We start from the raw sequence: 17311 nt of genomic DNA on the forward strand, positions 1-17311 counted from the left end.
AAGTGTTTTCTTCACTGAAGTGTATGAAAAAGTGTTAACAATTACCAGCGCTCCAGGGGATTTTAAATTTGTATTTATTTATTCTTTGAAAGCTCCCTAGCTCTTCCTCAAAGTAATCTTATAATAAAAAGGGGTTTATTTTATTTATGGGTTTACTTTAAATTCTCCCTTTATTGTTGGAGACTTGCATTCGTTTTCCTGTTATGTACTTTACAAAAAGCAACGCTTCTAAGGCGAAATGGTAAATGTGTCCCTCCATTTTTTTTGACCCTTGTTTCACCTGCCACTTCATCTGTGTTTACCCTCTTGTTTCAACACCTGTTTAATTGTGACCTCAGATTTTAAACAGTTTAGATGTGTATAAGAAATACCTGGAAATTTTATATCTCTGAAGAATTTTCCCAGAACATTATGGGAATTCTTTATAAACTTTTCTTTCTGAATATGGAAATTTTACCTTCTTATACATATGACTTAATTTGTATACTTACAATGAAAACAACACAGCTCAAATTGTTTTATCTGAACATGTCACAAATTCTATGTTGGATGTCATTTTTGTTAGAACCAAAATTAGCTTTATTCAGCATTATTCGATTCCCATGTAAAGCTAAAAAAAAAGAAGAAATATAATTTTTGTTTGTTTGTTTGTTTCATTGGGACTTTCATTTTATTTCATATTCAATGTGATTATGTGCCTTTAAAATGTTCTCCCTTCCATTCTGCCCTTGTATCTTTGCAGTCATTGTATACAGCAGATTCTAGAAAGTGTAAATCATTGTCACCTAAATGGCATAGTTCACAGGGACCTGAAGGTCAGTATATGGAGTCAATAAATCTGAATCAAAGCAGTTTTATTTTTTTTTCTGGGGAAAGGGCAGAGGGTGGGTATTTAAAATGGTTCCCTTGCCTTTCCCAACTTTTTTCTAAAATGAGTAAATGATGAAAATGATAATGCATGATGCCTCTTCCAGTTTGCTCATCTACAGGCTAAATATACATCATAGCAAAAAGGGAAGAATACTAAAGAATACAACCTGTTAATTTTCCAAGCAGTAAACTACCAAAAGGGGTTTGGGGGCAGGCTTTCTTGAATTGCCCAGCATTTTCCTGGAGATAAACTTGGCCTGTGATGTATGTCCGCCTGTAGATTTAAACACCACTTCTGTTCTGAGACCATGGGTTGCTGTAGCAGAACAACTGGTTACGCATTGCTCCATTTGAGTCTGATGAACCCTTAGGCAAGAGATAATAATTGCCAGCTAAATTAAAGCACAAGAAGTTAATGATTTATCAAAAATTCATTAGGTATCTTAATTTAACCTTAATGGTACTGTGGCTGTTAATGTGACAGCTTTTAGAACAATATTGGAAAAATGGGAGAGAAAAGGGAAACAGTTTATGTGATGGGGTGGAGGCAGAACACAAGAGCTATACACATTATTTTTGTGTTCCAGTTTATTTCCTGGAAGAATTTGTAACCAGGAAATGAGCTCCTGAATGACATGAAATATTTTCAAAATGGATTTTTCTAGAACAAATGGATCCACATTCTGGCTCACATCTGGCAAGATCTGATTGTTCTGAGGTAGTAGTCACTCTACTTGAGCAATATGTTTACATGACTGAAGGTGGTACAATACAACCCCAGTTGTCTGCTAGCTCTGCACTTTAACCCAGTCTCTCTGAGGGTATACAGACAGTGAGTGTAAGCTTGGAACTAACACACGCCCCCTGGTGTTTGCATGCAGTCATTGCATTCAGCAGATCCTGGAGGCTGTGCTACACTGCCATCAGATGGGCGTGGTCCATCGGGACCTGAAGGTGAGTAATGCCTTTGGAGAAGATAAACCACCACACAGTTCTTTATGACTGTTCAGCTGCAATTATGCCTGTAAAGGCAAAAATATGAGCAATAAAGTTGTGTGGACTTATTCCAGGACATTACTCAGGAACTTTCCTTCACCACAATCTCTCTTATTTCATCTCTAACACACACTTGAGACATATAAATCTTGATTTATCCAGAGAGAAATAACTTCCTAACATTAACAATAAATAGGATGCTTTATTTCTGTCCTCGTAAGAATGGATATAGCATTTAACGTGACTTTCAGTAAGGCTTGATGATCTCTTCTTCACTCTAAACTTCTGTGGACCTTGATCAAACATTTTATATTCATATGATATATGCCCAATATTATATAAATAGCAAAATTACAAAGTGAGTAGAAGTAAAGTTATTAGGTGAAGTTTTAGTCTAAACAATTGTGTGCTAAAGAACTCTATTTTGAATTCTGACGTTCTCTTTCCCTTAACAGTAGTCCTAGGAATTCTGAGGACACTGAGGCCTCTTAGTTTTTTATTTGTTTATATTCCTAAAAGCCAAGATATTAATGTCTTCTAAAACTACAGATGTAAAAAAAAGCAAAACAAATTTAATCATCAAATAATATTGATGTTGCAAATAGATATGTATATCCCTGTATATGAATTTTCATTTGATTGCCTACTGATACCTTTAAGACTTCACTCAGCTTCTAATACCCTGGAGGACAAAGAATTTTTAGATCATTTAGAAATGAAATAGTTCACAAGGAGAGTACTTTTTCATTAATTTTCTGTCTGCATCTCCCAGCACTCTAGTTTTACCTGTGGAATTTCAGAAAAATAGTGAAGACCTAGAAATTTAAATGAAAAACTACTAGCTGAGTAAAATAGCAAACGTGAGCACTATATGGTTTTGATTCTTTCAAACTCAGCATTTTCTAGGCATTAGGACAAAGGGGGCAGGATGATTTAGAGTGTCTAAAACTGTGTGTTTAGTGAGAGGAACTAGACTTATTTCTCATGTGCAGAGTTTTCTTGTTATAAAAAATTATAAATCCATATTTCCAGTCTCTCAATATTCTGGAAGACTGTATTGCTAAACCCATTACATGAAGATGTGATTTATAAGCAAAACATTGCCTTAGTTTTCTGCAGTCTTCTTTTGATTTCATTTAATACTGAGAGTTTTAAATATCAAAGGCAAAGGTATGGTTAAGGACATTTTCTTCTGAAAAGCCAAGATTGGACTGTATATCTGCTAACACTTACCAAATGTACCCATTAGGATAAAGCAAAAACAGTGTATTTCTTTAAAAATTCATGTATTTTACAGTCACCTCAAAAATTCTTTACTGGCCATTTACAGACAGAGCCCTTTTTGTTGCCCCTCGGAGTCCGCAGCACCACTTTCCTTTTAAGTGAACCTATGTGAACATGCGCAATCAGTTGTGAAATTTTTTCAGATTCTTCCATAAATTTACTATTTGAAACATTCTACTCCACCTTATATAACCATAAGTGTACTTTAAAAGTCAAGTATCAAAAAAATGTGAATTATCTTCCACGACTTTAAAGTTATATTTTGTGAAATCATAATATGGGACTTCTCTAAGCATCTGGCCTCAGGTGAGCCCTTCAAAGACTGGAACTTTAATAGAACATGGGCTGTGAAGAAAAATATATTCTGTGACATATGAGCTAAAATCACCAATAAAACTTCAGCAGATGATTCTTAGGGAGGCTTACCACCAAAAGAAATAACTTGCAGCTTTCCTCATCAGATTTCTTTAAAGCAGAGAAAGTACTTTTGCTCTCCATTCTTATTCTGATTCTGGGAGAGAACAGAAATGAACTTTTGAGAGAGCTTGTTATAATTTCTGTAGTTGTTGTCCTAGTTTCTGTCAAATTGCTGACTTGGCTGGATTTCAGTTGAGTCTGGTTCTCTGTGCTTGCTTCAGTAGGCCGTTTCATAAACACACCGAGAGAGTTCAAAACATGTGCATTAGAGGCAATTGATGCACCCCTTAACGTATCAAATCCCTGGCTTGCTTTTGTGCCTTTTATACACATTATGTATACTCTGATAAATATATTGCTTGTGTTGGCAGCTTTACTAATATAGTAAAGTTAAAAAGACCAACTACTGAAATTTCTTATTACCATGCTTTAAGTAGAACGTTGCCTTTATTATTCCTGTGCCATGTATTTTTATGTTCATACACTAATTAATATGTTAATTGATGACGCACAATTGAAATGTTTGATGCACATAGTTTAATTTGCCTACATCGGTGAGAAAAAGAAACAAAGTAAATGTAATTTTTATAATGATCAAAAGCAACTATGAGCATATAAGTGCTGTACAATTTGTATATAAGCCCTCTGGAACAATAGCTGTTTAACGTAATGCGATACTCCGCGGTACCTAACGTAGGGCCTTATACCTGGCCAATACCTGCGGCATATTCCTTCAATTTAGAAATGATGAAGGTCAATCAAAGTACATCTATAATATAAAAGGCAGCATTAAATAAAATAGGTTAAGCGTTCATTAATATTTGAATAACACAAAGAAGATAAGTATATCTTTAGAATAAAGATCACTATTTAGTTGAATAACTGGTGCTTATTGGGTCTCATTACACAGTGGGAAGTTAAGAGGACCTATAAACAAGGCCAAGGTACAACAGGCAATTTCAGGATGTCCCTGAAACAAGCAATAGGAGAAGAGTCAGGGTGGTGGGATATGAGCATCAAGAAGGTCCATCTGTCAGCACCAGGCAGAACCTGGTAGATACATGGACCACAGCGTTTTGTCTAAGGTGCATCCAGTGGCAGGCCAATTAACATAGCTCTAGATAATACTAGGGGGATCTAGTGCTGGTGATATACAGTATAGTACAGTTCAGGGATAGGACTGTAGTCTTTGGGAGCATTTAAATCAAGTCAGGATCTTAATAATCAAAATGGAAAAAGATGCCATTTATCAAGCAGTTACCATGTACCCTGCACTGTGTTATCATGCAAATTTTCAGAACAACTTTATGGGAAAGGCACTCTGATCATCCCCATGGTACATAAAGAAAAATTTAGCAACCACAAGTGAAAGAACTTTAGATCACTCACCTAGTAAGCTATGATTTGTACCAAAGAAATTTGATTCCAAGTCTGCATGCTTAATCACTACTACTTCTCAATTTAGTTAGTTGGATGAATTAAAAGGGTTTAGAGACCAAAGAATGGGTCAAAACAATAATAGGAAAATAATTTTGCTAGCAGCATTTAGCATTATTTGGGAAAATGGTTCTAATCTAAGTTTAGTGAATCGAAAGGTTAAAATAGTCCTGCTTATGGGTTTTCCAGAGATAAACAAAATCTGTATCATTAGGAATAAAGAAAATAAGATATAATGTAGAGTAGAGGAGCACCATAATTTGGCAGTAGACTGGTGTATGAAGTAAAACTTTTTCATTTAGAAAATCAGTAAGGTAGCATTGACCACAGCCTTTGAAAAATGAGACAAAGAATAATAAAATGCGAGAGAGATCCAAGATGGCTGATGATTAGCAGCTCGGGCACGTACCTCCCAGTGAAAGCGCAAAGAACGAAAGGACGCCACACTTTCAGACGAATATTAGTTGCTCACGGACCAGGAGATTCCCAGTGAAGGAGCTCCACGGGTCGCCAGGGCGACTCTTGTGGCCGGCGTGGCGGTTTTGCTGGTGCCTTAGCACGCCAGTTCTTGGGGCAGAGTCCGGAGATTCCCAGGCAGAAAAGCACCATCAATCTTAACACCGCTGTTTTGGCCGGCTCAGTGGATTGCTCAGATTTCGGCGCAGGGAATCAACAAGTTGGACGTCAGAGACCCAGTTAGAAAGTCGGTAATTATAAAGACGACAGACGGACAAATATATAATGAAGGGAAGAAACCAGCGTAAAAAGGTAGAGAATACTCAAAATCAGAATGCCTCTCCCTCTACAGGGGATTGCAATTCCTCATCAGTAACGGAACAAGGCTTAATAGATTACACGTGTGTTCCAATAACAGAAGCATGTTTCAAAACGTGGGTGATAAGAAACTTCTGTGAATTAAAAGAACTTGTTCCCAATGCAAAGAAACTAAGAACCTTGAAAAAAGGTTTGACGAAATGTTAACGAGAATGGACAATTTAGAGAAGAATATAAGTGAATTGATGGAGCTGAAAAACACAACACGAGAACTTCGCGAAGCATGCACAAGTTTAAACAGTCGAATTGATCAAGCAGAAGGAAGGATATCAGAAGTCGAGGACCAGCTCAGTGAAATGAAACGAGAAGACAAGAATGCAGAAAAAAGGATGAAAAGGAATGAGCAAAGTCTCCAGGAAATATGGGACTATGTGAAAAGACCTAATCTACGTTTGATAGGTGTACCTGAATGTGATGAAGAGAATGAATCCAAGTTGGAAAATACTCTTCAGGATATCATTCAGGAAAATTTTCCCAACCTGGCAAGGCAGGGTAATATTCAACTCCAGGTAATACAGAGAACACCACAAAGATATTCTTCAAGAAGACCAACCCCAAGGCACATAATCGCCAGATTTATTAGGGTTGAAATGAAGGAGAAAATACTAAGGGCAGCCAGAGAGAAAGGTCAGGTTACCCATAAAGGGAAACCTATCAGACTTACAGCAGATCTCTCAGCAGAAACCCTACAAGCCAGAAAAGAGTGGGGACCAATATTTAACATCCTTAAAGAAAAGAACTTTCAACCCAGAATTTCCTATCCAGCCAAACTAAGCTTTATGAGCGAAGGAAAAATTAAATCTTTTGCGAATAAACAAGTACTTAGAGAGTTCACCACCACCAGGCCTGCTTTACAAGAGCTTCTGAAAGAAGCACTATACATATAAAGGAACAACCAATATCAGCCTTTCCAAAAATATATCAAAAAGCAAAGAACTTTAACACAATAAAAAATTTACATCAACTAATGGGCAAAACAGCCAGCTAGCATCAAACGCCGGTATTAAACTTATATATATTTTAATTGGATAAAAAGCCAAAACCCATCGGTATGCTGCATCCGGGCCCATCTTACATGCAACAATACACAAAGACTCAGAGAGAAGGAGGAAGATTTACCAATCTAACAGAGAGTAAAAATAAACTAATAAACAAAAAGCAGGAGATGCAATTCTCGCCTCTGATAAGTAGACTTTAAAGCAACAAAGATCAAAAGAGGCGAGGAATGACATTACATAATGGCAAAAGGATCAATGCAACAAGAAGAGCTAACGATTCTATAGATCAACGAGATAGAAAATTAACAAGGATATTCAGAACTTGAACTCAGACCCGGAACAAGTAAACTTAATAAACATTTATAGAACTCTCCACTTCAAATACACAAAACATACATTACCACCTCACACCTATTCCAAAGGTGACTATATAATTGGAAGTAAATGACTCCTCAGTAATCGCATAGCATTTCATAGGTTTAAATTAAATATTGGTTGGCTGTTTGTTTGTTATCTTCTTCCCTTATTCCTTCCTGACTACATCATTAAGTATAATTATCAGTATAAAAGAGGTTTTCAATACCCATTACTAAATTGCATTCTAGCCTGGGTAAGAAAGCAATACTCCCATTCTCTCTCCCTCTTTCTTTTCCTTCTCCCTCCTCCCCGTTCTCTCTCTCTCTTTCTCTTCCTTTTTCCTCCTTCCTATTCTCTCTCTCTCTTTTTCTTAAAAAAAAAAAAAATTTAAAAAAAGACTATAGTTAATAATTCTACATTGACAAATTAGATATCTTAGATAAAATGGATGAATTTTTGAAGCATGAGCACTGTAATCACTAAATGACAAAGAAATAAGAATCTGAATAGATCTATAATTAGTAAGAAGACTTAATCAATAGCCAAAATTCTCCTGATTTAAAAAATAAATAAATAAATAAATAAAAAATAAAATGCATTTGCCACATTTAATTAGTAATTGCCACATCAAGACAATTAGTACTGGGTGCTTAAAAATACAGATTATTTATAAGGAGCCGAGTGCTGTAACTCAGTGTTGGATATTTGTGAATTGGTGGTTTCAAGTTCAAATACAAAAAGAGAAGAACATATATTCATCAAATATTTCTTCAGCAGCTAATAAGGCACCATTTTAAATGTGAGCATACGTTACTGAGCAGAACAAGAACAGACCTGTGTGCATGAAACCCTGCTGGCCATTGAATTAAGGATCATTTAAAAATATGTATGTAGGCCAGGTGCAGCGTCTCATGCCTGTAATCCCAGCACTTTGGGAGTCCGAGGCAGGGGGATTGCAACATAACAAGACCCCCATCCCTACAAAAAAAATGTTTAATATATATACCTATGTGAACAGTGTATTAATGATGTTCTTCCCAGAAAGGAGGAAGTACATCAGACAAGTACTGCATTCAGGAAAATATTAGGTCAAAGAGACATTGCAGTAACAAATGACAATTTTTAATGTCACAAGAAATGAAGGAATGTCAGATCAGATATGTTTCCTCATTTAAGAACTTAAAGAATACAATTTCTATGACTCAGTTGACAGAATAAGTAAAAGGAGATAGTTATACAGCTATGCTTTTTCAAATAACTGTATTTCAAACAAAGTAATAACATTTCTGCAGTTCAAATGTACCAGAAATGGTTACTAAACTACTTCATGGACAACAATCTGGATAGGAGACTTTATGCACACAACTGAATCTTTTAGCAACAAATTAACACCCTGTGAATTGCCTCAGCAGAGAATGCTGCCTTTAGTATTAGCCCCTAATCAGAAGAACAACATTATTTAATGGAAAAGTCACTGGATGGATGGATAGATGGATATGGGGGGGGGCGGTTTTAATGAAGAGAATTTGGAGATTTTCATAGAAATAAATGAAATTTATGACCAGAGTACAAAGGAATTAATTTTCAGGGAAGGGGAAAGATGAGAAGTATTTAGTAAATCCTTGTTAACCGTGGGTAGTTAGTAGATATGTCAACCTGTGAAATTTATATTTTGAATAATTATAAAATCACAAGTATGATACTTTTCTCAGAGCCATGTTTAGATAAAAGTTTAAGGAGTGCATCATCTGTGTGTGTGTGTGTTGATATTTTTGAGACTAAGTATGTATTTGATAAATTTAATAATTTATGTAGTCATTCCAATGTTTCTTTATTGAGTGCCTAGTGTTTGTCAGGCAGTGGAGAAGCTGTAGGTAATTGCACTATCCCACTGGAGTTACACTGTGGTTCTTTGAGTCTACCCAACAGTGTGTGCTGACAATGTAGAAATAAATGAATAAACAGGAATGGAATATAGAATGAATCTTATGAATAGAAAGAGTACTTTCTAATTGCAAACTTATAGCATATACATCTGCTGGAAACTCCTTGTGCTAAGTACATGAATTCAGGCATTAATTTCTTACAAAAATAAAAGCTAAAATAACTGTTACCATGTATATAAATGAGACAAGTGAGCCTGACATTCAAGCTTTTCAATTCATGCAAAACTAAAGAAAATACAGTTTATTTTGGGGAGCTTCATTTGCGCCTACTTTGGCAAAGGATAAGTGACAGAAAACACACCAAAGCAGAGAATGGTTTTCTGTTAAAAGAGTGAGATTCTCCAATCAAGGAAAGGAATTTTAAAAGACAATTTTTACTCCTTAAAAATTAATACCCAAAGGAATGTAAGAATTAAATAATACAGAATAATAAAATTAGTAATTTGCTCTTTTCATAATATTCAAAAATTTAAAAAGAAGCAAAACACACATGATTTTACATATATATTCCTAATGGTTGAGTCTTTTAGATGGTTATCACATATATGCACAAATAAAAACCTAATGTGGTTACTGCTAAAGGTGATTGCCTTTGCCAAATCAGTGTCTTAATAAAGATCATGATAATTGGTGAAGCAGGGTTAATACTATGTTTTTTTCATAAGTTTCGGATATGGGTAATAAATATTTTTGAGTGCTTCAAATTCTTCTAAAAACATCTACTGAATGGACTACCTTTTAAAAATAACTGTCTTTATACAGTTGGAGGCATTTCTTTAGTATCACACCTTTAAAAGGAAGGAATTAGAAAATCTAACTTCAAGTCTCAGCTTCATCTTTTTGGGCCTCCCTACCTTATGTAGAAACAGAAAGGTTTGAGTTACTTTATCTCCCAAGTCTCTTCCAGTTCTGAAAGTGATTCCAACAATCTGCCTGTGTACTTTCAGGCATTTGAATAGTTTCAAGAAAACCTTGAAACATGTTGAAAGAAGTTGCCTTTGTATTCATATGAAAGTACAGAACAAAACTTGCAAACAGTTGCTGCTCATTACAGCTGATATGCTATAAATGGTTGTTGACACTGAGACCAGATGTCATGGAAAATCCTGCATCATTAGGAAGCAATGGGGGTGGGGAAGGAACCTATGTGTAAGAATGTCTGTACACTCTATTTAAAAACCAACCTAGAAAGGGGTTGCATTGTAAGAATCTAGAGATCCTCTCAATATCTAAGGACTAACATAATAGATTCCATTAAGTTGGCATCATTAATAAAAACATTCCTCAAGTTATAAATATTAAATGTTCTCCACAGTGAAATGGCCAGCTGCTAATCACTAATGTGTATGTTGTCACCACAGAGGACAGAGCTCCTGTGATAAAACCCAGTGTGATTTTATCATTCCATAGAAACTGTTATGAGATATAATTTGGTACCCTTATAATGTTCATTTGAGAGATTAAGGAACTAATCAATTAACTCCAGGCATCTGTGAGTTGCCCAAGTCCACATAGGTAATAACAGCTAGAGCCAGGACATGAACCCAGATCTTCACATTCTTTCTAGATCATCACCCTCCCTGTTTCCCTCACGGTGCTGTGCTCCATAGTCAGCTAACTACATTGGAAAACCTGGGTTTCTGATCTTACCTGTCTGATTCGTGTCAGAAAATCAAAATAGTGGAGTAATAGCAAATAATTGTATAGTAGTGGTCTTTTCTAAGGAGGTAATCATTAATTAGATGATAAATTCTACCCTTTCACCTTGGGTGGACTATATCTGCAAATCATCTTCCTTTCTGTAGGCATTCAGAATTTAAACTAACCTTGCCAACAAAATTTGTAGTACAATATATTTTTAACTTGGAAGCTATATGAGTAGTAGTAATTCAAGAAAATTAGAATAAATGTGCTTGTCCTGATTAAAATGTTGCCTTAGAAAGTCTTAGTGATTAAGCCTCCCACACTCTCAAAGAACATAGTAGGAGGATTATTTAAACTAATATATACCAGAGTTATATAGAAATCAAACTTGTGTGATTATTCTTTTTGTTTCATTAGAGCTGCCCTTTAAAGCAATCTTGTGATGAAATATTAAAAAGTAAATAATCCCATAAGCTCATCATCCTAAACTTTTTAGTTTTCACTATATAATTTCATTTTAGATCCTAAATTTTAGTAATCATCCTAATTTTTTAATTTTCATTATATAATTCTGTATTTTAGGTTTGCCTAAAAATATACATAAACATGAAATCATGTTAGTCTCTTAATTGTTAAATCTACAGTCACCTTCAAATAGCCCTGCCTTTTCCTGTACATAACTGCAGCTGAACAGTCTTCATGAGTATAAGGTGCAACTCTGGTCCAGATGGATTTACTATTTTCTGGATCGCTCACAAAGTTCCTACAGCGAGGTCTTCTTTAGTTATGAATATTTGCCCCAGTCATTCAGAGGTCATGCATGATAAAACTCCAAGGTCTTCCATTTCTTCTGAATCAGCACACTTGGTGCCTGAGGCATAATGCACACAGACCTGCCCAGCAACTTTTTCATTTAGTGATAAGAGTAAAAACATACTCAATTTTTTAAAAGTTTATTTACCAGTGACGTTGACCGTTGCTCAACAAACTTAGCACTTGACTTCAAATACCTAAAATGTTATTTCTAAAGTGATCGAAACTCTTTTTTTGAGTGAGTCTGTGGTTGACAAATTAGGACAGATGTGTATTAACAGAAATCTCTGACATGCCAGTGCTTTTGAAAGTGAAGAAAGAATTAGAATCAACTATTGCTTACAGTTTGATGTGGTTTTTTCCAAGTTAATTATTCCACAATAATAGCTGAAACTTAACTTCTTGATCAAATTAGAAAATACATGAATGTGGTAGATCATAAATTTTAGTTACAAAAATAAAATGTCAAATGAAAATAATTTAACATAAGTAGATACTGTAGCATATTGATAAACAGAGTTCCAAATAATTTCCAATGTTTGGTTTCACTAAAAGTAATTTCAGTATGAAAGTCTTTTATATTCTTGAGATATCTTCATCCCATACTCCAAATTAAATTATGTATTTAGTGTTAAGGTGGTTAAAAATCCTATCAGCCCACAAAATTAGAAGAGTTTTCTCACATTTACCAATCATCATAATAGTAATGAATCTGATGGCAGTGAGCAACTGTAGCCTGAAGAATTCTGGTACTTGATTAAAACGTACTCACCAACACTCTTAATTTCTTTTAGATTTAACCTAATTTCTTCCAAGTTCCGGTTATGGGTCTTTGCTAATTTGCATGGCTGGCTTAATTAATAAATTAGATATTGGTTTAGGCTGTGTTTACACAAGGTCAAAACAACCAACAGAATTGACTAATTTAGTAAGAAAAATAGAGCCAATTTGATTTTTAAAGCATGACATTACTTGTTTATTAACATATAAACAAAATGAATTTGATTGACTGAATTTTAGATTTTCAGACAATCGTTTTGGCACTTGTAGAGTCCATTGTTTCCCAACTTCTTTCAGTCTGAGACACACCTCTAAATTCGCTGGGTTTTGTCCCCAAATAGGAAGACTTTGAACCACTCTCCCATATACATTCTAACCCAATATATTTATCGAGTTTGGGGTTGTATATCCTTAACTGTATATATTAATCAGCCTCCTTTTCCTGACCATCTTCATTTCTTAAAATCCACAAAGGAGATTCATGGAAATTGAAGACTGGGCCCTGGTGCTTATCTCAAAGTACTAATGTGTCTTGATGCGTTGGTTGGGAAACAGTGGTATAGACACAGCCTTATACCAAGACTGAGTTATCAGCCCTTGCATAATGATAAATACCCAAGAAAATAAAAATATATCTTTCTCATAGTATTCTGAGATGGAAGAATAAATATATAAGTAATGCTCTGCATCTATTTCATACGTTCAAGAAATGTAAATTATGTTTAAAAAGCTGGCTTATAAAGAAAAAAAAGCTGACTATAACATTTGGCAAATAGTAGTATACTCTTTCTGTCTTTAAGAATAAACAGATTCTTAAAGACAGCAATTTTAATACATAATTCAGAGTGAGTATCCAAAATTTGTACCAAAATTGTTTGGAAACATTGAGGAATCAAAATCACTACATTTGGGTCCAAACTCTTGAAGTTAACTAGGATTTAATTTGCACAGTTTCATTTGCCAAATGTCTGTAGATTGGTCCAACTCTTGTTATTATTTTGCCAAGTTTCCTTCTGCTGAAAATGTCTGTGTTCTGTCAGGCTTCTAAGTCAATGTCCATGGCCAAGTCTGAATCCTGAGCGGTCCTTGGAAACATGTGAGCAGGTCAAGACAGGTGCTCTCATTCATTTGATCCCTCCCCAAGTGTATTCTCTCTTCTACCCAGTATCTCTCTAGGACAGTTATGCATCTGTCTGAAGCCTGCACACATGATAATATTTAATCATTTTCTAACTGCATTTTCCCTGGGATTTAGGAATGGCAGTCTCCGGGAGAGATGACAGTGCATGATTTTTTTTTCCCCCTAATCCTGTAAAATGTTGTTAGTTTTGAATAGTCTCTTAAAATAGGTTCTCACTTCAGTCTCTTTTTTTTTTCTTTCTAAATAAAGCCTGAGAATTTGCTTTTAGCTAGCAAATCCAAGGGAGCAGCTGTGAAATTGGCAGACTTTGGCTTAGCCATAGAAGTTCAAGGCGACCAGCAGGCGTGGTTTGGTGAGTAGGGCCTCTCCTTCATGCTGCCTGTAGTCTTCTGGCTTCCAACTTCTGGCTCCTAATCCCACTTCCAGGCCAAAATAAAATGGAAATGTTCATCCTAACAATGATTTGACTAATTTTAAGATATTGTACTTTTATAAACACTTAATTTTATTGACATGAAAGAGTATATAATCTAGAAATAATTTAAGGGAAAATAACGGGAGAACGACAAGACATATACTTTTTTTCTCAAAGGATGAGTGAGAAAGTGGATTATGTAGTAAGAATTAATTAGAGGATTACGACATTCAGAGAGTACTTTTTTTATTTGAAAGAAAGTTGATTGTTTACATACAACCTCATATGAGGCCAAAAACTGCTATGTAAATACTAGATGCTCAAGAAACACAGGATATTTCACATATGATAATTTATGATTTATGAATTAAAGATTATTTCAAAATTATGAAGCATATATGTATATGTGTATTTCAACTTAGTTATTTTATATTTCTTCAACATGCCAGTTTCCTCTCAAAAATTCTGATAATTCGGAAATTTTTATATGATGAAATTTCTGCTTCTTTACAATTAAGGAAGAAATTAACTCTAAATTAATTTATAGTATTTCTAACCAAACTTATGTTTTGTTTTAATATTCAGCCTGAGTAAATTATTTTACCTATTAATTTTCCTATACCTCTCTCTGCCATTTCCCAATATCCAACCCACTTCTCAGGTAGAGTTCTAAAATATAGCTTTTCCCCAAGCCTATCTTACTTCTCTTCTGACTTTCAATGTGTTGAGGTTAATTTTTAAAATGTCCTTCACTTCTGATTTCTTTTCCTCTGAGCAACAACAACAAGTAGAAAGAGGACTAAAAACATGCGATTTCTTTTGTTTTATATGCAAATGCTTCTGTGTATCCCCAACTTACACATCTCCCAAAATGTATATATGGCTTCCAGGATTCACCACATCTCTCTTAGCTGCCCCAGCTGTTACTGGGAGTGGATGGTGTGCCAAGCCTTCCTGACAGCCTAATGTGGGACCCCAGTTTCTGCTGCCTGTCCTGTTTCAGTAGTACCTGACAGTTATTCTTGTTTGAAGTCCCTTCCATGTTTAATATTACCTTTTACATTGTTTTTTTACCCTCAAATCCCAAAAGAACTTAATACTTCCAAACTTGTCATTTGGTTTGTAATATTTTAACATTTTACTAAGCTTGTTCCCATTAACTGCAAACTGAAAGAAGATTAGGTCTGTAAATTAGAAATTCGGATGATTTCTGTATCCTAGAAAAGAGTATAGTTAACATGGAAAGAATATATTGTAACAGGAGTTAGGGGTTGAACCAGAAGTAGTGAGGCTATCACAGAGATGGGCAAAGCAAATACTGGAGATACATATATTAAATAGGAAGTCCTGACCCTCAAGGATCTGAGGCTTTTGTATCAATAACTATTTACCATTCAGGATGGGAGTATCTTAACGTAGGAATGTATGAGGTGCTGTGGGAACACAAGACAGGAAGTACAAAAACCTGCCTCTGGAGAGAGGTTCAATAATTAATTGCCTTTGCAACTATGGTTGCCTAGGGGATAAATGGGACTTTGTTCACCATCATGCAAGGAGATTAAGATATTCCAGACAGAGAGATCTGCACATGGAAAGGCTCAGAGGCATGAAACTATTTTTTCTATTTCAATAAAACAAGAAGTTTGATATAGCTAAAGTATACTGGGGTGAGTAGTACTTAATGAGGCAGGAAAGGATTTTATGGTTTTTTGAAGGGTTTGGATTTCACCTTAGAGGTTTTGGGATCCGGTGAAACATTTTTAGAAGAGAGGGACATAACTGGGTGTATGTTATTTAATGATTTCAGTAGAAGTATAGAAGATGGGCCAGGAGCAGTGGCTCACACCTGTAATCCCAACACTTTGGGAGGCCAAGCAGGGCAAATCACCAGGTCAGGGGTTTGAGACCAGTCTGGCCAACATGTTGAAACCCCATCTCTACTAAAAATACAAAAAATTAGCTGGGCATAGTGGTGGGTACCTGTAATTCCAGCTACTTGGGAGGCTGAGGCAAGAGAATTACTTGACTCTGGGAGGCAGAGGTGAGGTGTAGTGAGCCAAGATCATGCCACTGCACTCCAGCCTGGGTGACAGAATGAGACTCTGTCTCAAAATAAAAAAAAAAATAAAGAAGATGACTTAAGGATAGTTAATCTGAAAGCAAGGACCCAGTTAGGCTAAGGCAATCATTCAAATTATGCATGATGATAGCTTTGACTAGGGAGGATGTAGGAGCAAGCAAGTTCCAAATAACACACAGAGCAGACAGGAAATATGAACTCTAGGAGAATCCATTTAGAAAACATGAAAGTCCCAGACACTGGGTTCAAAGACAGGACTCAAGTCCTGTGTAGAGCAAAGCAGGACCCCCACTTCATGAAAGACTTGGGATATGAGGCAAGATACAAAAATGGGGACTTAGGCCCAAGGATATAATTGCCAAAAATTAGTATAAGGTGATGACTGGATGTCAAGAGTAAGACAGAAGTCTTTGTATTGAGGTCTGAGGCTCAAATTAACTTCGGCAGCTATGTTTGGTGATTACAAGAATGTTGGAGTCAAGCTCCTTAAATCTCTTCTGTTTTTGAGCTTCATGTTTTACCTCCTCTGCTAGGTCACATACGGTTTGAGAACAGGGCTAGATGTACTGGGAAAATTCTACTATTTGAACGAGAATATATGAATTTATATCTTGGCTCTGATTCTTAACAGCTTTATGATTTTGAGCAAGTCACTTTAACTCTGTGAGATCACTATCCTCTTTGTAAATAATAAGCACTTCTTCACAGGACTGTTATAAGATTGAGTGACATAGTCTATAGGAACCTGAGTGAGTTGTAAAAGATGTTCAATAAGTTTTCAAAACTGTCTTGGTATGAAGCAATGACATAGTTCTTTGAATATTCAGTCAAAGTTGTTTAGTGAATCAGTGAGTAGAAGACTGAATATCAGGTCAGTAAAAGCAATAGCATTCGAATAAAAGTGCAGAGATTTTCAAATTGTTACTGATATCTAAAAACAAGCTCATCCCAAAGAAGCAATGACAGCTCAGCAATGAAATTTCCACTTCATAAGTATGGTGCTATCAACAATTAAGTTATTGTTAAGGGACCTATTAGAGTAATAACTTTTAAAAGAAGCAACATCCTAAGTTCTAAGGAAATTCAGTATTTTAGAAGTATAGAAAAACAGAGTATCTAAACTTCAGAGTATACTTCTTTTGTCTGTTTCTTTTCTCAAGTTCAAGAAATCTTCCTGGTAACCTGAGGGAAAAGGAGGCATGTGGTGTTCTACATTTCTTTCAGATGAACTGCCAGATATATTTAAGTATTAGAAGTAAAGGCATGTTTTATTAATGAATGACCTGTTTTGATGTTTAT

General features: G+C 35.4%; 1 protein-coding gene across 23 annotated transcripts in view; it reads left to right on the plus strand.

Moving 5' to 3' along the window:
- CAMK2D (calcium/calmodulin dependent protein kinase II delta) overlaps positions 1–17311 on the plus strand; it is a 317145-nt gene that overhangs the window by 219766 nt on the left and 80068 nt on the right. For 14 of the 23 annotated variants that reach the window (XM_012473885.3, XM_012473894.3, XM_012473893.3 and 11 more), the window contains exons 6-7: positions 743–815; positions 13767–13869. In XM_012473885.3, coding sequence (XP_012329308.1) covers positions 743–815; positions 13767–13869 — 176 coding nt within the window. Of the gene's footprint in view, positions 1–742; positions 816–1751; positions 1825–13766; positions 13870–17311 lie in introns of all 23 variants that reach the window. The other 9 variants (XM_012473886.3, XM_021674775.2, XM_012473910.3 and 6 more) reach the window with 1 other exon arrangement.

The sequence above is a fragment of the Aotus nancymaae genome, unplaced genomic scaffold (genome assembly GCF_030222135.1).
Source record: "Aotus nancymaae isolate 86718 unplaced genomic scaffold, 86718_ANA_hifiasm-v0.15.2.pri h1tg000033l, whole genome shotgun sequence".
Lineage (NCBI taxonomy): Eukaryota > Metazoa > Chordata > Mammalia > Primates > Aotidae > Aotus > Aotus nancymaae.